General features: G+C 42.0%; 1 protein-coding gene across 2 annotated transcripts in view; it reads left to right on the top strand.

The window, feature by feature from the left end:
- Nucleotides 1-22,615, top strand: part of DEPTOR (DEP domain containing MTOR interacting protein) — a 63,305-nt gene extending 40,690 nt beyond the window's left edge. For both annotated transcript variants that reach the window (XM_015856230.2, XM_015856229.2), the window contains exons 6-10: nt 2,481-2,666; nt 3,230-3,364; nt 5,779-5,849; nt 6,294-6,398; nt 21,134-22,615. In XM_015856230.2, coding sequence (XP_015711716.1) covers nt 2,481-2,666; nt 3,230-3,364; nt 5,779-5,849; nt 6,294-6,398; nt 21,134-21,262 — 626 coding nt within the window. In that variant the 3' untranslated portion in view covers nt 21,263-22,615. The remainder of the gene's footprint in view (nt 1-2,480; nt 2,667-3,229; nt 3,365-5,778; nt 5,850-6,293; nt 6,399-21,133) is intronic.
- Nucleotides 22,616-27,276: the final 4,661 nt, after the last annotated feature.

Below are 27,276 nucleotides of genomic sequence, written 5' to 3' on the forward strand. Positions count from 1 at the left end.
TCTGACAGCAAATCCTTTTGTGGATGTGGGCAAGTCTCCAAATCTTTCCTCCTCTATTTCCATTCTTCAAAAATAGTGATTGTCCATAAGTGCTGTTCTATAGTGTTGTATGCTATGTGTGTCCAAAGCGAGGAGCACAGAAGCAGTGTGTGCCCGCAGTAATTAATTAAGGCATCAGAACACACTAATCAATTACTTCTATAGGTAAATGGACTTAGTGAGGCTGTGTGGCCCCTGGAGGATACAAATGGCTGATCTGAGGAAACAGCAGGTTCAGCCCTGAAATGAAGCCCAGTAAAGCCATGTGACACTGGCTGTTCTGAAGCTCTCAAAGGGAATGAGCCGGGTTAGGTACCCAGGTCTGTTGTGTACATGGTGCTTGAAACATCACAGTTTGGCTGCCTGGCACGTCCTTTTGTCTTTGCTCCTTAAACAAAGGTAGAGCTTCAATAGAGAAGCAAAAGCAGCATTGCAGAGCTCTATGTGCAAACTGCCAGGCAGCCTATGGCACACTGTGGGACTTGGTCAGAAGGTCACTATGGCAGCTTGGACACGAGCACATGCCATTTGGAAAGCTCCCATGTCCTGATGATTCCTTGTGTCCCAAAGGCACAGCGTCCATCTGTGCAGTGTCCTGTCTCTGGCAGTGGCCCAGGAAGCAAGAGACAGGCTCCTCTAGGCTTCTCAGCAAGATGGGCTTTTGGTCTGGCACCATATGGCAGCTTCTGTGTCCGTATGGAGGGCTGAGCGCCACAGCAAGATTTGGCCTCTTCTTTCCTGTCTGAATCAGGATAGGTTATTTTGCTTCCCTGGCATGAATATGGTCTCTGAGACCAGAAGCTGCTGCAGATGTCTGGGCTTTTTGCTCTTTGAGGCTGTTCCTGCAGCTCACAAGTGTCAGATGACGTACTGGCAGTGCATGTCTAAATACAACCATTTTTCCAAGGCTATAACATATGTGGAGCTCCTGGAACAAAATCTGAAGGTATTGAGAAGGGATGAATGTAAGAAGGAGCATGTTGAGGAGTGTGAAAGAAGGGATGAGCTCAGGAGACACGGCTGAGAGCTGTGGACTGCACATCTGGTGCAGCACCCCGGGTTTTGCTGTCTTTGGAGGCCAGATGCAAGGCAGATCCAAGAGCAAAGTGACAGCACAGTGTCTGGCTGAGGCTGAGGCCAAATGGTTGAGTCTTCTTCTGCAGGGGTCAGGGGTGGCTGACCTCCGAGCGTGTCCCTGTCTTGTTGTTTATGTATTCCATGGAAATAAATACCTGTAACCCAGGTATGTGATTCTGTGATTCTTTGATCCAGTATCTTTGATCCAGAAAATTACAGAATCACTGAATTGTAAGGGTTGGAAGGGACCTCTAGAGATCATTGAGTCCAACCCCCCTGCCAAAGCAGGCTCCCTACACCACATCACACAGGTAGATAGAAAATCTCTGATGAGCACCTTCAGAACTCATTAAGAATTGCAGCTACTACCATTAATCCAGATATCGATGCATTGGTTTCACAAAAACAGGGTCAAAATGCCACTAGCTTTATGTTTTTGTTGCCTTCTTTTTGTTTGTTTTAATAAAAATATCTTAAAAAAAAAAAAAAGATTTTTTTAAATTGATACACACTGACTGTATTATATATTGTTTATGTGGCCCAAAACAATTCCTCTTCATTCGGTGTGGCCCAGGTGAGGCTGAAGGTTGGACAACCGTGATCCGCATCCTTAGTGGAAAAGGGTCAATTGTGGGAAGTTCTGCAGTATGAGGAGCTGAATGAAGGTGGAGAAAATGCAGCCAAAACCTCTACAGCAGCTGTGTGGGATCCTGCAGCAGTCATGTTGGGAGTGCTCAGGGGAGCTTTTCCACAGCTCGGCCCTGGAGGAGGCAATGCACTTTGGGACCTGGACCAGCTCTGTCTGGCTGCTGCCTTTCAAACCGCTATTAAGAGGCAGCTTCAGCACCAGCAACTGCACAGACACTGTGGTGCTGCTGCAGGCTGCAGGCACGCTGTGTTCGCCAGCAACCTGGGATTTGCTCTTGGTGTCAAAACAGGTTGTAATTAAGACTTCTGTTCATTATGTTAGAAGCAGTTTTTGGCTGAGAGCCTGTTCCCAAACCTTGCGTATCCGGGCAAAGGAGAGGAAGCAGAATGCAGGAAGTGTCTGGGACACCGTGTCTGTGGTGGCTGAGACAGAGGAAATACACAGGTCTCACTTTTCTGCTGCCCGTGGCTCTGAAGGACGCAGGCAGAGAGTGTCTTTCTGAGAGTGAGACATTGGCACAGATCTGAGGGAGCTAAGTCTGCTCTAGGGACCAGCAGCACCACATGGCATACAGGGTTGGCGAGCTCCTCTTCCGAGCCCACAGCAGGGACAGGAGTGGGACAGGATGTTTGGGTACGAATGTCCAAGGCACACTGCAGATGGCTCTCCTCTGATTTCAGGCCCACCAAACACCTCTATCCTTTTCTCTTTCCAGTGTCCAACAAGCACCATTTTATGGACAGCAACTTGCTCTACCAGTGCAGGATGAATTTCCGCCGGCGGCGGCGGCTGATGGAGCTGCTCACCGAGAAGTCTCGCCTGGTGCCAGAAAGCCACGACAGCCCCTTTTGCCTGCGCAAGCAGAACCATGACAACAGAAAACATACCAGTTTTCTGTCAGGTGACTCATCAGCTACACTGCTCTCTGTAGAGTGACTGCATGGGGCATTAAACGTCCTCCAGCATCCTTTCGGTGCAAGGGGTTTCACTGTTAACCTAAAAACAGTCATCTATCCCTGTCTGCAGGGATCATCTCAGTTTACCCAATCTCTAGCTCTTGGCATAGCTTTCACTCTGGTATCAATAGCAGATCAAAAATCAGTGTCTGTGAACAAATGGAATGCGTTAAAATCCCCACAAGCCCAAAGTAATTTGCCCTGTATATTCTGTGCTGGTTTTGTGAAAAATAAGGGGAGGGAGTCCTGCAGTGTTTGCTGCACAGGAACATCAAACAGGAGCTGGAAGAATAAGTGGGAAGTGGAATATTTTTTTCTGTATATTGAAATGCTATGTAAGCTAAGGTGTAACAATAAGCTTGTGTAAGCTAAGGTGTTAACGATATTCATGCAGACCTTTCTACGTATAGCACGTTGACCCCTTGAGAAGGTGAAAGCGTGGCTTATTGCTGATGTTTTAAAGAATCCAAAGAACTGTGTTCAGTAATTGACACCGGCGTTTTTGCAGTGAGCCCCACCAAGGAGATAAAGATCGTGTCGGCAGTGCGGAGGAGCAGCATGAGCAGCTGTGGCAGCAGTGGGTACTTCAGCAGCAGCCCCACGCTCAGCAGCAGCCCCCCGGTGCTCTGCAACCCCAAGTCTGGTAAGCACCAGCATCAGCTTCTGATACACAGGAGATGGGTGCAGGCATTTGTTTGGGAGAAGGGGATGTGAGGAATGCTCAGCGTCTCATTTAACTTTATCTTTTCAAGGGTAGATTAAAAATTCACTGCATCATGAGTTTGGGGGGGGGGTGCTATTAGCATCACCCAGCCTTGCTGAATGCAAGCCAGACGTCTGCCTCCTGTAATCTCAGCACCAAGCCCATAATTGTGTCTGGAGATGCAGTTTATCTCCTAGGAGAACACGCAGCCAGAAAGCCAGCTTCGCCTCTGCACTGCCAAGCCCTCGGCCAACCCAAACCTCCTCCTTGAAACATTCTTTTGGCATAAGTCATGGGAGTATTTAACTGTCCAGTGGCCGCAGGAGCTGTTATGGAATAACACAGCTCAGAACACAACAGCATCTAGAGCTGGAGGAAGCGTTGTTAGTGCCTGTCTGATGCCATTGCAACACCTTCATTTATTTAGGTCTTACACAGGTCTGTTTGGGAAGGTAGAAGTAGTGGTGAGCTTTGCTTTCTTTTTGAAAGGATTTCCTACCCCACACAGGAAGGTTAAATGTGCCCATTCTTCCACAGCCTGGTTAAAATTGTTTCTTATTGTACATCTGTGAAAGGGAAAACAGACTGCAATAGATATTGTTTCAGCCCCTCTATTTCCCTCAGGAGGAGCCCTGAGGTTCCAAGCCCATGCTCCCCTTTGTGCTCACTGCTAGTTTGGATTCAGTATGATTGTCCCTGTTCTGCTCTGAGTGGAAGCAAGCATACAACTGGTGGGCAGGAGGTCATTTTGAGGCTTGTTGTGTGTTTGGATGTGGGGACACTTATGTCATTGCATGAGGCATTTGGAGGTTGGTCTGTCCTACAGGAGGTGGGAAGGCAGGGATGTTGCACAGGCAGACGTATGCAGTGCAGCTGGCTGCTGCATCACTGCCAGAGGTATGGGGAGCATTGTGCACACGGAAAGGCTTCGGTAGATGCCTTCAAAGGAGTGCTGCCATTTAAAGCCACTGCTAACTGTAAGCTGCTACTGGGCATTCATTGCCACCTTCTCATGTGTTTGTCCCTCTATTAAAAGTGCCAGAGCATTATGTCTTGGCAAAATATCTCTCAGGTATGTTACCCTGACAGTGTTGGTAGTCCTGAACCCTTTGGCTCCAGTACACCATTAATTACAGCCTGGAAACATTTCTGGGACAGATAAAGCAGCATTCATGCACCCTCCATAAACGTGTGCAGTATCTGAAGCATGTCAGCTATTCCATTCACTTACGGTTTAATTATATGTGAAGTGTCAACCCATGAGTTGTGAGAACAAGTTTATTTTAATGCAACTGATTATACAACACTGGAAGAAAAAGAAGAAGCTGATGCTGCCCTTTCATAAAATATTGTTTGTTTGTTTTTAAACACAATCTGCCTTAGGGTAATTCCTCTTGCAGCACAAGTACAGATCCACACATCACCTCGCATAGGTTAGCATAAGGTTGCAGATGTAAATAGAAAACAGAGGTGTCTTGTCAGATGAGTTCATTGAAGGAAAATCCTTTTAAAGAAGCAGGCTGTGACTTGACCAGTCATGTAGGAAAACAATTGCCAAACGAGATTTCTGAAGGTATAATGGTGTCTTGCGTGAATGGTTTATCTGAAGCTGATTTGTTGACTGAGGACAGTCATCCAGGCTTTTTAAGTTGAACGGACATGCTTTGTAAATTGTCAGTGGCTCAATGCCCACTTGCCAAAATCCATGGGAAAGAAGAAAATGACGTATTGGTTTGTACATAGTAGTTCTTCCTACTTCCATGAGCATCACTAAGAAACTCAAGAATGTCTCAGAATACAATCTGGGAGAAATTTTAACTTTGATCTGTGGCTTAAGAGGCAGACATCATCAAAATCATTAATTACTATTGAAAAGCAGTCCTTATTTGGAAGGCGAGGTAGGCAAATACAGTAAACTATATATATCTTTCCGTTGCCTTCCATCTTGTAAAGCATGTACAGACAGAAAGATACGCAGAATGGTATTCATTTGGTTTGACAGAACTTTATAATTAGTTTATTCATTTATTCAGGGAGGTTGGCCAGTTTTTTCAACACTGGGCACAGGAACAGACACTTCTAATGCTCGTGGATGTGTTCAGTGGATGCTGATTGCAGACAATGAAGTTTGTTGCCCGAACATCCCTGTTTTCCAAAGATCTCATCATTAGTGCTTAGAGTTATTTTGTGGACTTTTCCTTGGCTCCTCTGCTTCTTTCAAGTAAGACTGCAAGAACTGAAGTTTGTATGGGATGTGGGACAGAAGGACATGATGTTCCAACACTGTGTGTTATTTATTAGGAGAGGCTCCAGATGAATGCTTATATTGAATATTTATTTATGTATCCCCACAGTATTAAAGAGACCGGTGACTGCTGATGAGCTTTTGATGCCCGGAGCTCCATACGTCAGAAAAACTTTTACAGTACGTCTCTGGTCTTTGTTTCTGTGTGTTGCCTGAGGTAATCCAAACAGACATTTTCTGAAGGGATAATTAGTGCTTATTTGCACTTGCTAAGTTTGTACTTTTAAGTCCCAATATCCGTTATCAGTACTACCACACAGTTTGGGTCTGATTATGTACTTGTTTATCCTGTCTTTATGTTATTGCAGTGCTGCTGACTTGAATGGGTTGTGAAATTACATAAAGACACTGTCATAGTAAGGCACTGCCTCTTGCAGCCTCCTAGTTCAACAAAGGAAAAGTTTGTTGAAAGCAAAAGGCATAGCGCCTTTCATATATCTTGTAAGAGACTGTACACAGTCTTTGATAAAATACTATCATACAGTGTCCAGTAAAAAGGAGTTGTCTTGATTTCAGATGTATCACAGTGCTAGTAGTGCTCACCTCTTTCTTTTCTCTTTCAAGATCGTTGGTGATGCAGTTGGCTGGGGCTTCGTGGTGCGGGGCAGCAAGCCATGCCACATTCAGGCTGTGGACCCGAGCGGGCCAGCAGCTGCAGCTGGCATGAAGGTGCGTGCTCAAAGAGGGATGCTTTACTGTGATGTTTGGGCTTCTTGGGGAAGGTCTTGGGCTGCCTGTACTTGGACAGTGGGAGGTACTCTTGTTTCCTGGGCTGAGTGCCTTTCAGACGTGTTTATAATCATTCATTTCAGTTGCCTTCCACCCTCTTCCTGCTTCATTTTTTCTGTCCTTGAGGTTCTTCATAGAATCACAGAATGGTTTGGGTTGGATGGGTCTTTAAGATCAGCTAGTTCCACCCCTCTGCTGTGGGCAGCGATAACTTTCAGTAGAACAGGAACTCCCAATGTTCCATACAACCTGGCACTGAAAAACTCCAGAGGTGGAAAGTCTTCAAGTCACTTTTCCCTGTGAAAATCAACTCTTCATTCCAAGTGCCATTTTTTTTTTGTTTTGTTTTTTAAATCTTTGCTTTTGCTATTTTTACCTCTTTCCAACTCTGAACAGATTCTAGTCTCCCTGCCCTTTACTTGTTGATGGAGCCAGAAATACAAGAAAGAAGAGGATGGACTCTTTAGTGGGGTCTGTGGTGAGAAGGCAAGAGGGAATAGGTTTAAACTAAAAGAGATGAGATTTAGGTTGGCCATAAGGAAAATGTCTTATAGTGTGGGTGGTGAAGCACTGGAACAGGTTGCCCAGACATGTAATGGAAGCCTTGTCCCTGGAGACATTCAAGGCCAGGCTGGACCAGGCTCTGAGCAACCTGATCTAGCTGTGGATGTTCCTGTTCATTGCAGGGCAGTTGGACTAGATGACTTGTAAATATCTCTTTCCAATCCACAGATTCTATGATTTTATGAAAATAATTGCTACACCTACTCCAGTGTCCAGGCTGCAAATGAGCAGCTTATATCATGTTTTCTAGCATCATAAAACCAAAAATGAAGGTTTCACATGAACTCTATGAGTAGCTCAGTTTCCCCTTAATTTTATCCTGCCTTCTAATCCATCTCCTCATCTCTCTCACTCATGTATTCCCACCCATTTGGCATATGCTTCCTGATCTGCTTATTGCACAGTGCTGGGTGCACCATAGCATCCTCTGCAAACAATACACAATAGGAGTTTCTCCTCTTTGGGTGCTGATTTTTTTTATGAAACTTGCAAGAATGTTCTGTCTTTGAAGCTTTTACTTCTCTTGAATTAGGGCAGCCAAAACCCTTGCTACAGGCAGCACCTGACACATTCTGCTGGCAAACAGCTCAGTTCGTAAGGGAACTGGATTTTTCAATATGTTTTATAAAATACATACATTAAACATGCATTTGGAATTTTCATATGAAGAATATTGCTTTTGAAAAGTAATTTTGCCTAAAATATACAGGGATTAAATTTAAAAATGGTACATGTTTTCATGTGTGTGTTCTAGGTTCTTAAATTGGGAGTATTAGTAATTTACAGCATCTTCTAGGCTTAGAATTAGGAGCTAGCACTAGATTAGGTCTGCTCTGAAACTTGGCTCATAAAAATAACACTTAGGTATTATGCCTTAGGTGTAATCTTAGAGATTTTGCTTCTGAACTTTGCAGTTTAGAGCTACATTTAGAGCTGAATGTAGTTACTGAACCTTGGAGGTGTTCAAGAAACAGATGTTGTACTAAGGGATGTGGTTTAAAAGGAAAATATTAGTGGTAGGTGAACAATTGGGCTGGCTGATCGTGGAGATCTTCTCTAACCTTGGTGATTCTATGATTCTATGATAGTGGGGTTTGGGTTTGTTTTTGCCTTTGGTTTTGTGGTTTACCCGATTCACTCACAACAGCAAGAATGTAGAAGACTGCCCTGTCCTGGTGGGAGTAAATGGTGTTTTAGAAAGTAAAACTGGAATAAATCACCCTGATTTTGCCCGAAGGGTCTATCTGGTTATTTACAAAGGTTCTATCTTTGTGTAAATATATATATATTTCTTGAAGTGTTCCAATGGCAGTGAGTATGTAAATTATAGTTTGGTATGTGATTTATTTTTTTTTTTTAAATCTGTGTCTCTTAATCCATCTGTTCATAGCACTCTTCAATCTGGCAGGTTTAAAGGAGTCATATGATCATGACAGCTCCTTGAACATAAAAATTCCACTGGATGGAAGCTGCAGGTGGGGTAGTTTGAAGACAGGCTGTTGGGCACAGTAACTCCTGGTGGCCTGGAGTAGGAGGCTTTTGTCTGCCAGCCTGCTCAGAGTATGGCACCAAAGAAGCTCTAACACGGAAAGTTGGCTATGATGAAAGGGCAAGAATTTGAAGAAGAGCCAAGTCTTGGCATTACAGTTTGTAGAAAAGTTTTTGGCAGTAGCAACAGGGTTTTTCCTCCTAAGGAGATGAATCCAGGAAGCATCTTTGTTTGTAAAGCCTGTGATTTTTTACTTATCTCTCTTGGATAGCATTATATTCCTGTCTTTGCATTATGCTGGACACAGTGTTCTGAGGGGACTGCTGCCTGCCATCTCACTGTACCATCTCACTTTGAGCACTTCAAAATCCACTGTATGTTATATAAAGCAGTAACTGTTCCTATATTAATCTACCTGAAGGACTCCGTGGTGTCCCGCTTTCAGTCTGTGCTTGGATGGGATCCCAGCCTGTGCCAAAGCTCCGTCAATGGAGAACATCAGCAGAAATTTCAATGAGATTGGGTTGGAACACGTGGCCACAAGCAATGATCTCGAGGTCCCCACTGGGCAGAGTGGCTGGGATGCCTCAGTCTCCATGATCATAGAATCATCAAATCACAGAATATCCCAAGTTGGAAGGGTCCCATAAGGGTCATCGAGTCCAACTCCTTGCTCCATTCAGGACCACCCAAAAACAGAATCACAGAATATCCTGAGCTGGAAGGGACCCACAATGCATACATGTGCTGGTGTGGAAGCACTCACCACCACATTACAGCAACAGCCTCTTCAGCAGCACTGCTAAGGCAATTTAACACTGAGAAAATTACAAGCACAGCCTACTGAAGAGGTGTGAGCAGATATTAGCTTCGTGATGTCAAGCCTTGACACCTCTTCTGGGCCTGTAAAGTGGGACTGCCATTTACAGCTTGAGGTTACAAGTTTGAAGCAGTACAAGTAATTTAATAAATATATTGTCAATTATCTTTATAAAAGTATTTTTAGACCTGATCTGCTGAATTGCTGTTGCCTGTGGCAGCGTTGGAGGAGTTTAACGGCTGTAAGCGCATTAGTGAGCAGAAGCTGGAGGCGATATGGGGCTATGAAAAGAATCAGTGTTGCAATGCACACGTCCAAGTTATTTGTAGCTCTGTTTTACTGTCTGCTGTCGTCAGCAGACTGAGAAGGGAAGACAGGAACAGCAGGAGTTTGATGTTCTGAGGTTGCTTTAATGTTCCCAATTGGCTGGCTGCAAAATTCAGGTCTCCGCTAAATATTGCCAGTTGTTGGCAGGAAAACTCTTGTCCTCCTTTTCTCACTTTAATTCTTTAAGCTAATCTCTGGTTTTGAGGTTCAAGTATTTTTGAAAGGCTACACAGTCATCAAACCGATGACTGAAGTTGTGTGTTACATGTTGTTATTTGGCCTGACATCGTCGCAGCAGTGCAAGCTGTGAAGCAGCCCAACCTTGGTGGGAGGCCTAGGAAAAAGTCAAGTTTACTGTTAACTTTGCTGATGGTCTGTTCATCCTTTTGGCTGGAGAAATCACTGACCCACTGTAACCTTCGCAGAACACTAAAGAGTATCCAGTTGCTTAGATTGATAATAAACAAATAATGTTTATAGATGTTACACATAAGGTTTTTGAATCACATAGAGTTCCAATGGCCACTCAATCTTTTTTATCCTACTCTAGTTCGTCCTTTCTGTTAGTAGAAGGAGGCTTTGGCATGTATGTATTGGTTGGTCACCAGTACTACTTAGGGGGTTTTGGGACACAGCCGGGATCATTTCAGTCTGGTGCTGTTCTGCTGCTGATCTTTAAAAGCTGGCACAGTGAGGAGGTCAGTCTCATAAATTTCAGTCTGTGCCATCATCCTTTACATTCTCAAATGATTATTTCAAGGCCAGGTTCTCAGATGTATTCACTGGCAGGCTAAGAGCCAAATCTCAAGTGCTATTGAGTAACCTCTGTTTCGTGGAATGTTATTGCTATCAGGGTCTGTTGGGGCCATGAAGTCCAGTACTCAGGTAGGAACTGCTTGATTACTGTTTAGAATCCAGATACTGCCATGGTCAAAAAAACCACAGGTTGCTCTGAAAGTAATATCTTCTGTTTCTTTCCATGGAAATGACAACAGATAGGAAAAGAACACTGTGTGGTAGAGTAAATTCTCAGCTATAAAAATCTATTTTTCAATATAGTTACTATTCAATATAGTTACTATTTCAATATAGTTACTAACTATAGTTAGTTGTGCATTTTCACCATTGATGCAGTCTGCATGTTGCACTCATAACTCTGCACCAGCGGAGGTAACTCACTGTTGCTGTCATTAGTACTGCAATGCACCACCCACCTGCACCACTGTGCTCATATCCACTGTTTGGTCTCCATAAATGTCCAGCAAACAAACACTGATAAATGTCAATGGGTGCTCTTTTTTTCCACATGGAGGAATTCAGTGAAATCCCTTTGCTTTATATGCTCTTCCATGTCAGGTGCCATTTTGTCAGCTGACCCTCATGCTGCCATGTGACATAACAACAAAATGTAATTGAACACTGGGGGGAAGGTTCAGCCTCTATTTCTATACCATCAACATCTGTCTCTGACGTTGTGGACCAATACAATAAAATAGGAGGCATTACTTTCAGAGCAGTCCTGATATTACAGGCCTGCAACCAAAAGAACTAACAGTTCTTTTGTAAGGTGCTGGCTTCGAGATGACTCAAAAGCATGTAGCATCAGAGGAACTGCCAATGTCTTCTATTCCTGCAATAGCAAGAAGCTTGAACTGTGAAATTCTCAGCACTTTGAATGAACTCTGGGCTGCCAGAGAAACACAAAATCCTCTCCATGATCCTTGCCAGTCTGACCTCAGACTGAAGCAGTGGTGGCTCAGCTTTTTGACAAGGTCACCAGCCTAAAAATTCTAAAAATTGGCAATGTGTGTTCCCCATGGAAAAAAAAATAGCCCATCTCTGGCTGTGGCCAATCTCCAGTGTTATATAGAATAGTGGGAAAAGTGGAAAAGAACAGATATCACAGTGAGAAAATTCTTCATAACTCCTGAAGGCAGCCTGGTGGGAGCTTGAAGTTAGAGACCTCTGTAAGGAAGGTACAACGAACGTGCCTCCAATTTAAAACTCTCCATAAAACCCAGGAGAGGAAGAATACCTTGTTGTTTGTTGCCGTGGCTCTAACCCTTTAAGCACCAGGAAGATGCTTCAGTGCTAATTTAAGGTATCCAAAGGGTGCTTCTGCTATCTCATGTGACTGAGCTTTAAACGAGAAGATGATTTGGATAAATATTTATACTGTGCACTAGCATATGGTGTTGTTGAAGCAGATGCAATTCAGTCTAAGAATTCTTATCTTATCCCAACTTGTTACTGGTTGTAGAAAAGCATAAATTACATAAGTTGCCATCTGTTTTCAATTACAGCATGAAAACACTGAGGCAGGTTGGTATTTTCCTTCAGCAGTTTTATCAGCTAGCTGCTGACTTTGATAATTACGTTAGAGTGCATTCAGAATGAGTGTATTTAGTAATGTGAACACTCAAAAAAAGCTGCTGACAAACTGCTTTCATAACTTGTCCATAAATAGAGAAGAATCAGAGCTAAATGTGCACGTGATGAGTGCCACTACTGTAGTGCTTGAAAATAGATGTGTAAGTAAGTTTCAAATGTCTCCCTAAGTGACTGTGTTAATTTTTGATCATATGTAGTTATAAACTATAACAGAAAGGTCTGTTGTCTTCCATGTAGAAGCTTTATCAAAGCACCTGGTAAGAATATAATGGTCAACATTTTGGATGCTTTTCTTCCACCACTCAGTCTTTAGCAAAAATCCACTCTAAAATAAAGGAAAATGCAGTGAGACAGCTGTGTTAGTAACATGATGATTCAAGAGAAGTCGGAAGAGATCACATGTTTGTGAATCTGAACATACTCAACTCTGCCATCAACATGAAAAACGGGCTAGTGGCATGTGTAGCAGTCACCCTATTTTCCTGATCAATGCATGAATCAGTGCCTGGATTTTCTTAACTCTGTGCCTTCCTCGGTTTGGTCTGTGTGCATCATGTGCTGAAGATAAAAGCTGGGGAGCTGAGCTGGTGCATCTGTAATTATCTCCAAGTTTCCATCTCCAGGGGGTGTATTTTGTTAGCCTAAAGAAGTAGTTCCCATTCTTTTTACTGACCTCTTTCCAATAGGTTGGGTCTTCCCTAAAGCCCTGGTAATCTAACTGTGCTGGGATTGTTGCCTTGCAGAAGTATGATGGCAGTTCTCTTCCTGAGAAGCACATCTTAACACTGCATTGTGTGTTCAAGGAAATAACACGAGCCTCAAGAGATCTTGACCCATATTAGTCACTTTGGAGAGATTGTTAATGTCCTATAAGAATTAAGGCAATGGGAATTACTATGTAAAATATCAAGGGAGGACTTGGTTTAGTTTTCTTTTTCAGTACAAATTTCACCTTTAACAGTGAATTTCCTTTTCCCCCCCCTAACTTACAGGTTTAGTACTGGCTTACCCCAGGTATGAATTTTGGCCTGTAGACATCATGAAATGGTATTACATTTCCAATAACTCTGTGATTTTTTTTTCTGAAGACTCTTTTAACATGGAGAGAGAGTTTCACTAGGTAATAAAATAAGATTCCTTTTCCTTGCAACAGCTGAAACTTTATGCAAAGTACGGAAACTTTCATAATATCGCAGAGGTTTTTTTCTACCTCAACACTGGTGGAGTTAGTGTTAGCATTGACTGTGTTCGTAGGCCGGTCACCTAAACCTCTGTTGGGCAACAAGTGACCTACTGTACTTGCATCTGCACATTGGCTTCTTTTTATCAGCAAATAACAGTTTGGAAAGAAAAAAAAATGTGTATACTTTCATAATTGGGGGTCAGTGTATTTGCTAAATTTAGTCACATTCATACAAAGTGGGTTTAAGAAACCTTTTTTTAAGTAAGTGGAGTCTTATGGCAGGATAAGCTAGATATCTGAACACCATGCATTTATGAAAGTGCTTTCTTGATTGTTTCTGAAGTCTTACAGCTGTAGCCATTCAGACAGAGAGAAAGCAGCCCTGGTTTCAGCTGCACGGTGAAACAGTGCTGTGCTTGTGTTTTGATACAGCTTTCAAATTCCAGCAGGGTCTATAGCCCATTTAATGGTGAGATTTAGTGCCAGCCAGAACAGCTGTGATCTTACCCTTGCTGGAGCCTTCTTAGGATCTTGCAGATCACTCCTGGATAGCCAAGGCTCTCTGAGGAGTGGACTTATCTCAAAAGCTTAGACCACTAATGGGTTTCTGCAGACTGGCTAAATTCTGAAAGAAAGGGCTTCATAAAGTCTATAAAAAGACATAAAATAAGAGCCCAGTACAGCAAAATGTTGGATTTTAAGCTCCTTTTTCTCTCATAGTAAAGAGCAGTTTATTGGGTGTGATGGGGATACCCATTCCCATTGGAGCCTTGAAGATGTCCTCAGATGATGGTGAACTGACTGTGCCCATTGCAGTGATTGTGCCTGGCTGATTTGGGGTGCGCAGGCACCTTCCTCACCTTTCTCCCCGTGCTTTTTTGTCCCTCTTCATGACACAAGCTGGCTTCCTTTATTGCTGTAAGCAAATGATTAGGGAAACATGTTGCATTAAAGCCGGGGCTCTGTTTAGCTAGTCGAACACATGGAGAAACAATTGCACCGTTGTCCATGAAAACAGAGAGCAGCTGTTTGCCTCAAATGGCGCCGACCACTCGTGTTCACTGCAGTCTCACTAAAGGAGGGTGCTACAGATGCCCAAAAGATCAGGCCGCCCTTCCACTCCTTTGAGTGAGACTGGATCTATTTTTGTTTAATTAATATGGGCCCTAAACCGGCTACACTCAGTCTAACATTTGGTCCAACTACGTTTGACTTTGCAAGAAAATTGATATATAAAGTTCTTAACTCATCAGTGTTTTTTTTTTCTTTTAGCTCTGTAGCTTGTCCATACTGTACCTCTAGTAGAAGTGTAGATGTCAGAGAAAAAAGAGGACTAAAGGGTCAAGAAAAGCATTGAAAAAGCTATTTCGAAGCTAAGACGTCCTAATGCAGTGTTTCACCCAGACCCGCCTTCAGCTGTTTGAGTTATTTAACATTTTCATGGCTGGTCTGGTAAAAATGTTCATGAAGTTAAGGATGCCGGTTTGCTTTGCTGCTGCAGCTCTGTCCATCTCAGTTTCACTCATGGGGATGTTCTGCTTGTTCTCAGGTTGGGTTGGTCGTTTGCCACCACTGTCCAGTTGGGGCCACTGATTAGACTGTGTTGATTTGCACTTAAATTAGTTTTTATGTCAACATTGTTTATTTTCTCATGTTTTATATGAGCTGGGAATACAATAAAAAATCAGGCCCTTTTTTCTGTTTCCATAAAGAACATTACGCTTTCTGTAAACATCCCACTAGAGCAATTCATCCATAGGTAGCCTGTGGTGAAGCTTTGCTCAAGCAAACCATCCTTACCAGACAGCAGCCACAGATGGAGATGAAGAATCAGAGTTACACGGTTCTGTTTGCAATGCTGCAATGCGATTGGTTTTCTCTACCATGTGCCATCCCATGCTCTGCTGGTAACCAGTTTCTTCCCTAGTGCTGGGACAGAAGGCCAGCTTAACACTGGTGTAAGGACTGGAGAAGAAATGTGTCTCTAGAGAGAAAATCCTGTGTTTATGCAAGCCCTGGCCACTTGCCTGCTCCCACACAACCCACTCTACAGCCAATTGCACATGTGCTAGAGATATTTGCAGAGCGGAGCACACAGCTGCAATTTGTTCTGTTTCATGCCACAGCCTCATTTATGGACATGGTGCTGTTTTTTAACCTTCTGATGCCATGCAGTCATATCTGAAATGTTAGCATCCAGCTTTGATTGACTAATTCTAGCAAGAATGTATGAATTCCTAAGAGGAAAAAAAAAAAAAAAAAAAAGGCAGAAATCTAAATGCAGGCATAGGACCTATGATTTCCATCTCTTTTCCTAATTCCTGTGTCACAATGGAGAGGTTAGTGTGTGCAATACATCAGTGCCATCTGTGTTTGGTTATTGAAGAGGTGAGTCGTGCTGGTGCTCTTCCATGGTGGCAAACTCTGTATCTCCACAGGCGGGGCTGTTTGCTGCACACAGGTATTCCTGTGCTTAAAGGCAATAAGAGCACCTGTACCAGCGCTTATGAAGCCCACCCCACATGCTCTACCATTGCTACATGGCCTCAGACTTCCTTGGAGTTATTTCTTCTGCATTAGCACCCATCCACCATTGGTTTCATTGGTTCTCTAATCCTTAAATAAAAGAAGTCTCTTTCTTTGGTGATGTTACCACATGTTTTGTGTACCAAACCCTGGCTGTGTGTTGGGAGGTGATAATAGAGTAATAAGCTCTAATCTACTGACTCATGGCAATCCTGCATGTTATCTGCCTGTAAGTAACTGCTTTTCAATGGTGAATGTAATAAGAAGTGAAAATAGTGTTGCATCTTGTTCCTCCATGACAAAATATTAGCTTTAGATAGCCTTGACTTTTCCTCATTTCACAACTCTTTCATATTTCATATCTAAATCTGATTTAAAGCACACAGCTTGTTTTCCATCTGCTTGCTCAGGAGCATGGGCAGGAGGCGGAGATGGGAGCTCCCAGCATCACTGGTGGAGCTGGGGCATCTCAAGGGAGGGAAAATCACATTTCAGGCACAGCTCTAACTTTGAAGTGCTGAAAACCTGGTTGTCCCCTTCTGCCTCGCTGAAGGCTGAAATGCTGAATTCCAGATGTTGTGTGCTCATAGCAGTGAAGTGCTCCTGCTGAAATCTGTCAGCAAAACAACAAGAGCCAAAGAAGATCTGTTGCCTTTTTTTATTCAAGTGAAGTAAAGAATGTATTTTCTTTTTTACTTAGCTTTCTCCTTCTTGGGTTCAGCAGCTTAGCAATAATTGTGGGCAATAGCCTTTGGTGTACAACAGAAATCAGCCAGGAAGGCTTCTACCTTAGAATTGGGCTTGGAGTTACTAAAAATGACCGAGAAGTGTCAAGAGCTTGATTTGATGGGCGTCTTGCCTAAGACATCCCCATGCTCCTGGCCATTGCAAAACATTGCTCCTTCAGCCACAATTTGTTTAAGTGCCAGTAATGAACATCATGTCCATTGATGGCATGGACTGGTGACTACAGAGACAAGTAGTGAGCTGGGCTCACCTACAGATTGCACATAGTTAATGCATGGCTTTCCCAGTAACACACGGAGAATTATTCTTCTGGAAGATCACAGCCAGTTGCAGAATACCATCATGAAACAATTATGAGCTTGAGCTGCTCAAACTGGCCAGCTGATCCCGGTCCCTATAGGATTAGCAGGACAAGAAAAAAATAAAGCATTTATTTATAGTTATAGAGGATATCTCTATAATAGGAATTTAAGCTGGCTATTTCTTAAATGGATATGATTTTAACTTCCTTTAGCAAGAAGAAAAGCATATCCACCTCCACTGGACTAATTTTGTTTTTTCTTTCTGAAATAGTTACATTGTAAATTCTGCTATCAATTTTATTCTGTAAAATTGTCAAAATACACTTTTCTTCAGACAGCTCTGAAATAAGTTATATTTAGAAGCTTTTATTTTAGTTCTTAGGAAAATTGCTTCAGAATTTTCCAGGCTTGAAAATAACTCCTACATTTGCCTGAATTCATCATTTGTATTTGATGTAAGTAAGGTTTCAAAAACAACTCCAAACCCAACACAATTTTCCATGTTTTTTGGGAACGGTTCATGTCAAAGCTGTCTGTGTGGTGCTGCTGTCACCTCAGATCATAAGAAGAAATAATAATGAAGCAAGCATGTCCTGAGCTATCTGACACGGAAATCAGTGTGCTTACAGATCATGAGTGGAGTGTTAAATCTGATATGATGTACAGTTAATGTGACTGTAACCACAGTCTTATCTGACTGATTTGAGATATGCTAACACTCTGTCAGTGGACTCTGTCTGGCTGCTACTTGCTTTGCAGATGCACTCACTGAATCTGTACAATTAAATGCATTTTTTAGCCAAATTTCGAGTTCTTCATGATCTTGGGAACATGGTAGTGGGCAGTATTGGTAGCAAGTGGACATTTGGACTAGATGATTTTAGAGGTCTTTTTCATCCTTTATGATTCTATGATCTTTCACAGTGCCCTCTAATTGTACAAAGTAATAAAGGATTTTGGCAAGGATTTTTCTTCAGGTCCAGAAATCAAGGCCTAGCTCCACAAGGACAGAGAACCAAACCCTATACCACAAACAGCCCCTGAATATCTGGGGATCTAGGTGACTGCTGGTCTTAAGATAATATCCCAGTAGCATTTATAAATATTAGGGTCATCCTGAGGGGATTCATACTGCTGGGGTTGGTTGTATGCCAGGGTGGGAAACAGAAGTAGTTAACAATAAAGATTTATTAATGTAAAATTTTATTTTAAAATATTAAGTCTTTTCATTTCAGTGTTACCTAACATAGTTTAACCATTATTGCTTATCTCTTTTTTTTTTTTTTTTTTGGTATCATTACATCCTGAGCAACCAAATGGTTGGAATTTACTCCAGGCTTTGTCATTTCTTGAAGTCTGAGGGATAAAAATGGATGCTTATCTCTCGTCAGGCTCCTTGGAGAGCTGTGTGGAAATGAGCAATAAAAGGCTCTCTGAGACTCTTTTAACTTCAGTTTGCCATCTATTACAGTTACTGATGTGTGGAAACCAACAGAGAAACTGTATGTTTGTAGTTACAAAGCCCTTAGCAGTTGCAGTTATGAGCTGAGCACTTAGAGCTTTGTGAAATGTGTTTTTAAAAATGGCAGCATTAAATCATTGAGATTTTGTAAACTGGCCGCCTTATGAGAATTCCTGGGATAATATGTAGGTTGCCATATTCAGCTTGACTGGGTATCACTGCTTTTTTATCTCCACCAAGACAGCAGCACTCTGTGATGTCTTGCTTGGGGCAGCATTTGTGATACCCAACGTGTATGAAGCCGTGCTGGATTCCATTTGCCATCCTGGATGCTGCACTAGATGGACAGCTAAGATGAGAGAACACAATGGGCTGAGTTGAGGACACTGCTTCCTTCCCTCATCCTTAAAGGGCTGAGGATTATGAAAACCTCTGTCCTTGTCCTGGCTGTAGGACCTAGCAAATGGCTCCACATTTCATCTGCTGAGTGAAATGGAATGTGAAAATACAGCCTTTGAGAAGAGGTGAAATAATGGCCATGGAGAGAGCTTTCTGCCCTGAGGGTGACAAGCTCTTTATCTCATGTAATTTTAGGACAGATGAACTGTCTTCTATTCCTTTGCCTCCTTTCTACATTTCTCATCTGACTTGGGTGGACTTTTTTGCATCTAAACCTATCTGTTAAAAGTGGTGAAACTACGAGTAACTGCTACTTGGATCCAGGGCAAAGGATGGTATGAAGAACACTGTTCTCAGGACCTACAGCTCACTGCCATGCTACTGTTAGGAGCATCCACTGAAAAAAACACATTGGGAATGCAGGCGTGTCAACTCTTGTCTTGTGCAACTCTTTGGCACATGGATGGCTGTTCTCTGCTGCAGTGCCCATCTGTGTTTATACAGTTGCAGCCCTGGTGTGAGACTTGGGCTTGTCTGGAAGGTCTGTTCCACTGCCAAGAACCTTCCTGAGGGCCCCTGAATGCCCCGCATAGGATCCAGAGTGCAGATGTATCCATCACACGTCTGTGTGCCTGTCCCTGGCCAAACACAAGTCCCACGCATTAGGATTCTGGTAACTCGAGAAGTCTGAGAATAGGCAGCAGCAAAACAAACATGAACCACTCAACTTCCAAAACCTGCATTAAGCCAGAAGAGACGATGTTATTTCTGCAGGTCTGTTTTAAATCAAACAAAATATTGTTTGGGAGCCAGAGCTATAATTCAATAAAACTTGATACAATCTTGGAAAGACATCCCAAAGCATTAGGAAATACTGCTGGGAGCTGAGACACCTATGCGTATTGCAAGAATTTGCATTTTAAGCTAAATAGGTGTATCTCAAATGCTAATTGAGGCACCCTGAAGAGGGTTGCCTCTTCAATCAAAAACCTTAAAATTCAGAAAACTTTGTCTGCATGCAAAATCTGAAGTGTTTTCCCAGTGCTGTTTGCAGCTGAAATAGCATGGGAGTGAATAGGAAAGATTCAGCCATATTGCCATGGAAGTGTTCAAGTGGTAGAACTGACTGCAATACTCTGGTGCTTGTTGAGGCTACCAGGAAGGTGGACTTCCCCATCTTCAGCTCTGCTGAGCAGTTCTGATTTTGATGGGGTGAGGTGCAAAACAGAGGTGTGCCAACCCTTCGGGGGCTGCTGCTGCTGTCCCTGTGGCTTAAAGGAGCAGAGAGTAAAAGCAACAGTAGCCCTTCTGATGGAACATGATATTTTTTACTTGGTCTTGCTTCCTTTATAATTTTCCCTAAATGGAACATTGATAACTGCATCCTGTTCATTTTGCAGAAATACAAGTTGAGTTTCACCACATTAAATCCCCTTTTCTTGTGGAGGAAGGTAGCTAATGCACAGAAGTTAAATGAGATGATGTGAGTAAGTCTGGCTTAGGGCTAGCATCTAAGGTGGTAGAGCTGTTTCCCACCCCTCCTGCACTCATTCCTGTGTTGCATTTCTTTCTAAATATAAAAAGTTAAAATATAAAATAAAAGAACTTCTACAGTGACATGCTGTTAATGACTTCATTCAGGCTCGAGATCGGTTATGATTAAGATAATCTTCTATGGAATGTATTGTTTTCATTGAAACATCAAGATGATATTATTGTTTGCTTCAGGCTCTTTATTTTTAATCATTAAAAACACAAATCCTGACTTCACACACTTTCGACCTTCTAAACAAATACTGCGATATTATGATTAGAGCCAGGAAAGGCTCAGTGTTTTTTAGGAGTAAGTTTGGATATCTTCCTTTTCCTTGATGCCTTTTTTACAGTATTGGTGTCTGGGGAGGAATATCTCCTGAAAATGATGGTAGCATTTTAATCCATCTTAGTACTGACTTGTTTTCCATGGTATTATGACCTGGGATTCGATCCCTTTGGGTTCAGCATGTACTGGTGGAGGATCTGGGGCAGTCTGGTGACCCAGGCTTTGCTCTGGTCCTGTATTCATGGTGATTATCACAGACTGTCCAAATCATTTCAAACTAGAGACAGCATCCTGTTTGCAATGGCCAGAGCTGTCTTCTCCTATATTGTTTGCATAGCACAATTGAAATTGTGATGTTAACACACACAAAAAAAACCAACAACAACAACAAAAACCCACAATGACGTAAGACTTCAAAAGCCACAGCATTCAAAGCTGCAGTAATATCAAAAGAAAAGAAAAAAAGATAGAAGGAAAGAAGGAAAACGGACTCGTCAAAATAGGGAATGTGTTTTTCTTAAGAGTACTGAATAGGACACCACGAAGAGTTGTGGGGATTTTTGGGTGTAAGGCTGAGGTGTTGTTAAGTAAACTGACACAGAAAGCGAAATGTGCAACTTTTGCTGCTTGTCTCTCTCTGCAGGTTTGTCAATTTGTCGTCTCCGTCAACGGTCTGAACGTTCTCCATGTGGACTACAGGACAGTGAGCAACCTCATCCTGACAGGCCCACGAACGATTGTCATGGAAGTGATGGAAGAAGTAGAGTCCTGAGAAGAATGGATCTCTTACTGGGACGCTTTTGTGGGAAAACAGCCAATCATGAGGCAGCATGACACACAGAGGCACCACTTTCTGTGTCCAAGTAGATGATTTTGCTTTTGGGGAAGGGGGGTTCTCTTTCATTTAACAATAATAGCACTGGTTATTATGCTGAGAAGTAAGCAATAGATACCAGCGTGTTTTCACTAAGAACTTCTCTTTGCTTGTCAAAGACAAAGGAAAGGCCCTTGGGTTGTCTCTCCAGCCAAGTCTGCATCCGTCAGAGTGGTTTCCCACCTAAGAGGCCGTGCAGATTTCCTCACAGTCCACCACTGGATCAAACACTTCAGGAGATGAAAGAACCACATACACTGTGAGCCAGGATGTCACAGACGGCGTGCGGGACATATTGACGTGGGTAAACATCCTCTGGTCGTGGAGAACTGACTGACTGCTGGCTTTATTGCCACCGAACACAAAGGAGCTGTGAAACAAATGTGTTCGTGGTCTGTAGAGGATACTATGGGGTGGATGTTTGGGCCTGATAGAGCAGAGTGATTATTCTAAAAGAAAAAGACAACGCCATGCAAGTGTGAGAACATGTGCTGCTTTTACAAAGTAAAGCAATCTGGCCTTTGAAAATCAGGCAATTTGTGTAGATGCTGAAGCACAGATGCAGGTACTCAACTACAAAGTGTTGCTTTTTGTTTGTTTTCATATACAGAAAGGAAAGGTTTCTCAGTCTCATTGTTTGTCACTTTGGAGAATTTTCAGACACCTTTATTCCTAGAAGAAGAATATTTAGTGGGGAGAGGTGGGAAGTTCACAGTGTTAGCATTAGCAATGACATATCCAGGTGCTCCATAGAGAAACTTCACTTCAAATTGAAGCAATGTACATGAATGTACATTAAGCTCATTAGCACTTTCAAATCATCAATGTTCTGCAAGCTACAAACTTGCCACATAAGTTGCATTTGACACTATTACTAATAAAAAAATAGTATTTAACTGACTCTTACTCATTTGTAAAATGTAGGATTTCTTTGTTGATGATTTTATGGAACAAATCTTTAAAAAGATAATAATATATAAAAATTCTATATTCTGCTGACCGAGGTGACTTCTTAGCCCTGTGGTGATTGGACTCCATGGACATTCTTTGGTCTTTGAGCTGAATATGTACATCCTTGTCCACACAATTCTGGGTATACATTGCAATCTTTCTCTGCTGTCTAAATTTTGCAATTGAAGCTTGAACTTCTATGTAAGTATACCAAAAATCCTTCATCTTTGGGATGGGGAAAGTATTTTTCCCTCAATTAATTTTGAAATATGTTTTATATTAAAGATTGTTCTCACTGAATACATTGCTCCTGCAGTACGTTTTTTACTCACTCAAACAATTCTATGTATTTCTTCATAGTTACAGTATGTCTTCAAAACTACATACATTTGCAGCTTTGTAGGTAGAAGTCCATATATTCTTTGTTTCAGGTGTAGTATAGCCAGGGTTGATTTTTAACCAGGGAACCTTCTCATATTCCATTAATGTGTCCCCTTGCAGGGAGTTATATGAATGAAACCACTGGGTTGATACTAACCAGGCACAAATGTGCTTGGAAGGTTCTTCCAAGTTGTCATTTAGTGCAGCAGTTGTTTATTCTTAATGCACGCCCAAAATTGTTGTACACATTGTATAATCCTTATCAGATCATATTATACAGTTCATCTAGAATAAACAGTTCAGCACATCATGTTACATGAGATCGTGACAGCTGTCTAAAGAGAAAAGATTGGGAAAATTACTTTGTCTCAGAAAAATATCAGCATGCTACAAGTTTTTGGTTTTGTGAATCCAGCAGTGCTTCCCCAAATACTTTTATTTTCTCTTTTTCCTGGGTTGTTTTAGTGGCTTGGTTGAAATATACTTTGTACTTCTCTAAAACATAACTTCAGCATGTTAGGCTAGGTTAAATATTAAAATGTGAAGGATTTTCTTAGCAAAATGTTAATAATTCTCTCTAATACCATGGTGAGTTCTCTTGTCTTACGTCTCTTGCCTTAGTTAATATTCTGCTACAAGTTCCCTGTAGCTTACAGATAATTAAGAAACTGGGTCAGAATTTAGCTTAATAATGCATTACGGAGTGCACTTTCGACTTCAGTAAAAAGAGAGGGAATGGGGGCAGGGAGAAATCTCTGTATATCAGTATATTGCAGATCGGATATGGCGTTTTCATTTGCAAGCCACATTAGTCTCCATTACAATCTGAGCACCATTAGTTGCCCAGTGTTTAATGGGAATTTCCATATTGTGTTCTCAACTTGATTAGCAATCCAGGATTTAATTAGTTCTTTCCCTCTTCAGTATGACAAAGGTATTCAAATGATCTGTGCAATGAAGTGTAGTGTTTTGTTAAAAAGAAACACCACAAAGGATGAAGATTTAACAACTGAATGGTGAAATGTATTATTTCCAATTAAAAGGCCATTTGTCTACATCCAGCGATACACACCCTGCAAGACATCCCCCAGGAGCCAGCACCAAATTCTGATTCATTTCAGGGGCACAGAGTGTTGTACCTAATAGAAAATCATGCTCCCTGCAAAGAACATGTGGAAACTTAAGTATCCACAGAAGTAAGGAATTTCAAGACATGACGGTGAATATAAGCAAGAAGCCAGAAAGAAAAGAAAAACTACAACAACAACTACAACCTGATTTCAACAGTAATAGCTTTATTTAGAAGATTTTAGTAAGACTTGCTCTCATATCTGATTGTGTTTATGGCTACAATGGATTTTGTGAGGTCTTTTAATAAATCTCTGTGCTTTAATAACATAGATTAATGCCACTCCTCTGCACATTCACATTTGTAATTCATTTATGGAACATCTTCAAACAGTATAACAGTTAATTAAGTTCAAGAACTGTTCAAGCTAATTGGAGCATTAACTCCATGCCATATTTCTCCTTTTTTTTTTTTTTTTGTCACAAGTCACAAGATGGATAATTTTGATTACCATCATCTAGATTGAATGCCTTGTGTGTACTGTAGGACACAACCTGTTCCACAGCCAGTTCCACTATAGGCACTGAACTCATGAAATAATGCATTAATCAGCTTCAGGTGTTGGCCATAGGTCCAAAGAGTGGTCCCTGTGCTGATCTGATTTGCTGATACAGACATAGCCAAGGAGAGCATATGGGAGAGTAGGAAAGAAAGGAATGAGTGAGTGACTGCTTTCTTCATCTGCACTGACTGCTATGTGCTCATGGAGGTTTCCTTTTGCCTGTGGATGAAGATGGGATAATCAGATTATGGGGAAATGCTCTAATAATTGCAGATAAAACTGGGAATTGAACACTAATTTTTAAAGATAATTTTGCTAAATAGAATTATTCTGAATCCAGAGATAGGAAAAAATGAGGTAATATGGTAAAATGTTTGGCTGATGTAAGACAGAGTGGGAAAACAATTGTTGCCAGTATGAGTATTTTCTTCCTAGTGTATAATTAAAACTTGTGTAAGTGAAAAAGCATGTGTACGTCACACGTACAAGTACAGCCAGACCACACAACCCTTCAAAGTGAGAAAACTTCCAACCTTCTGCAACAGTCACTGAAGATTTCCATCAATCACACTTCTTGATTTATTGATGGTTTGTCTTCCTTCCTCCGGTGAGCAATGTCATCTGTATTTCTTACTTAGACCTCTTCCTTATGAAAAAGTAACTGCCAATGTAATAATTCCTTCAGTGTATGCAAAGAGCAGATATGCACAGAGCAGATAAAGATATCGTTACCACTACAGAGAAGGCACTACATTTCTCTACGAACTTGTATGGAAATATTTACACATTTATTGTTAAACCGAGCCATTACTGCAAGAAAGAATCTATCAGTGTCAGTGAGTCGATGATACAATGAATTTTTGCCACAGAGACACTTTCTGGTATTTCTGTACTCAGTCTTTATACGTGCGATTCCTCACCAGAATTCAGAAAGTATTCAGAAGGGAGCAGCTGTAGCTGTCAAACTGAACGCCATGAGAAAAATGGCTGTTGCTCTGCAGTCAGATATCTGTGCAGACACTGTCCATGGGGACTGTGCATTTCCAGCAATGCTGGAGCTCCAGTTACCCAAGCACATGCTTACGCAATTAAATACTTGGCTCCAAGAGCATGCATTGCAAGCAGGCACTGTACGCTAGGTGCACAAGTAGATACAAATTGTCTCCTGTGGAGAAATGCTGCCAGCACACCCAGCTCTGCCATCCTACAGAGCTGTAGCTCTCACTGGACAAACAGCACACAGTTACCTTCTGGTTGTGGTGTTGTTTTGCCAGGCAATCACTCTCACTTCTCTTCTGAATGTGTGAATATTCTGAATATTCATGTCTGCAAATTCAAGCATGTCACTGATGCGAAGAACACCACAAGGCTGCTTTGCCTCCATCATTGATGGATGGACATAAGTAGTTTTCTCTCCTTTTCTTCCACTTCTTCTGCCACATGGCCAAAATGGTAATGCTTTCTGTCCCAGCTTTAAAATGGGATTCTGAAGGTGCAGACAGCCCTGCTTTCTTTGTCTGCTTATCCTCTGGGTGAGCTAATACAGCCCCTTTGCTCCTTCCCTCTGAAAAGCTCCTTTGCACTTTGCAAAGTGCTGGGAAATGTTTCTTTTTCCCCTTTATTTTCCATTTAATTGCCTTCTTAAAATGCCCTTATATCCATGCTTTACCAACAAAGTATTCCTGGAAGCAAAATAGCATTTTCCTAAAACTCTTTTAAATATTGCTTATGGAAGCCATTGCATTTGTGGGCAAACTTGGAAAGGAAGAAACATGAAAGTCTTTAAGACCCTGATGTTACGTTTTCCTGTTGCTTATTTTGTCTTTTAGGCACTGACCTGATGCTGTGGTAGGCAGCCCTGGAGGTCAAAAGGGAGATCAAAGTGCTGGAGCGCCTCTGCTGTGAAGAAAGGCTGACAGAGTTTGCTTGTTTAGTTTGGAGAAGGCTTTAGCAAGACCTCATTGTGGTTTGCCAGCTCTTAAAGGGAGCTTGTAAATAAGAGGGAGACTGACTTTCTACAGTGTATGACAGCGATAAGGGGGAGTAGTTTTAAATTAAAAGACAAGAGATTTAGACTAGATATTATTAGGAATTTCTTCACCCAAAAGACAGTGAGGCTCTTGAACAGGCTGTCCAGAAATTATACTGTATTATAGTGTGTTATCTCGCATTCCAATACCATATTTAGTAGATTCGTTTGTTTCTCCTCAGATCGTTGCTGCTGTTGTTAATTATTTTGGGCTCCCCTGTTTCTGGAGGTGTGGCTCTGCAGATCCCTCCACACCGCAAGTCACAGAACTGGACTGAACCAGCCCGTAAATAGTCAACAATGACTATTCACTGTGCATGAACAACTGCACGAATAACAGCCCTACTAACAACCTCTTAATATCAGCTAATCCAACTTTCTTACTGCTGGCAGTTTTGCTGGAGTTACCCAGCTGGATATTCATTCAGCGCTGATGATGGAAAAGAACTTCCTGGCCATCCAGCCAATTCTCTGGGAAGTTGTTGCACAATTGTATCATGCAGGGATGATGACGGTGATGATGTGCTATTACTAAATGTTCAGAGTAATGGGCCTTCATTTCCTCTTCTCTTACACCTTTTGTCAAGCCGTGGAGTGGCCTCCCACCCATGGATAACTTGCTTTTTGAGTTGCCCGTAGCCAGTCAAAAAGACTGGAGCCATTTCTCAGCTGAGCTGTAATCTGCATATATATATACAAATGATCACACATAATTACTCGCTGCATGCTTCAGCAGACTCTTCCTGCTTTGTGACTGTTACTGTTCTTACACTGTCCTGTAAAAAGCCCATTCCACTTGGAGTCCCAGCAAGGCAGCATCCAGCTGCATTTAGGGGTGGGAAACAAAAAGAAGAAGCTGGCGCCTACTGCAACAAGATGAGACCAGAGGGAGCAGCAGTTGAATAGGGCCAATAAACCTG

The sequence above is a fragment of the Coturnix japonica genome, chromosome 2 (genome assembly GCF_001577835.2).
Source record: "Coturnix japonica isolate 7356 chromosome 2, Coturnix japonica 2.1, whole genome shotgun sequence".
NCBI lineage: Eukaryota > Metazoa > Chordata > Aves > Galliformes > Phasianidae > Coturnix > Coturnix japonica.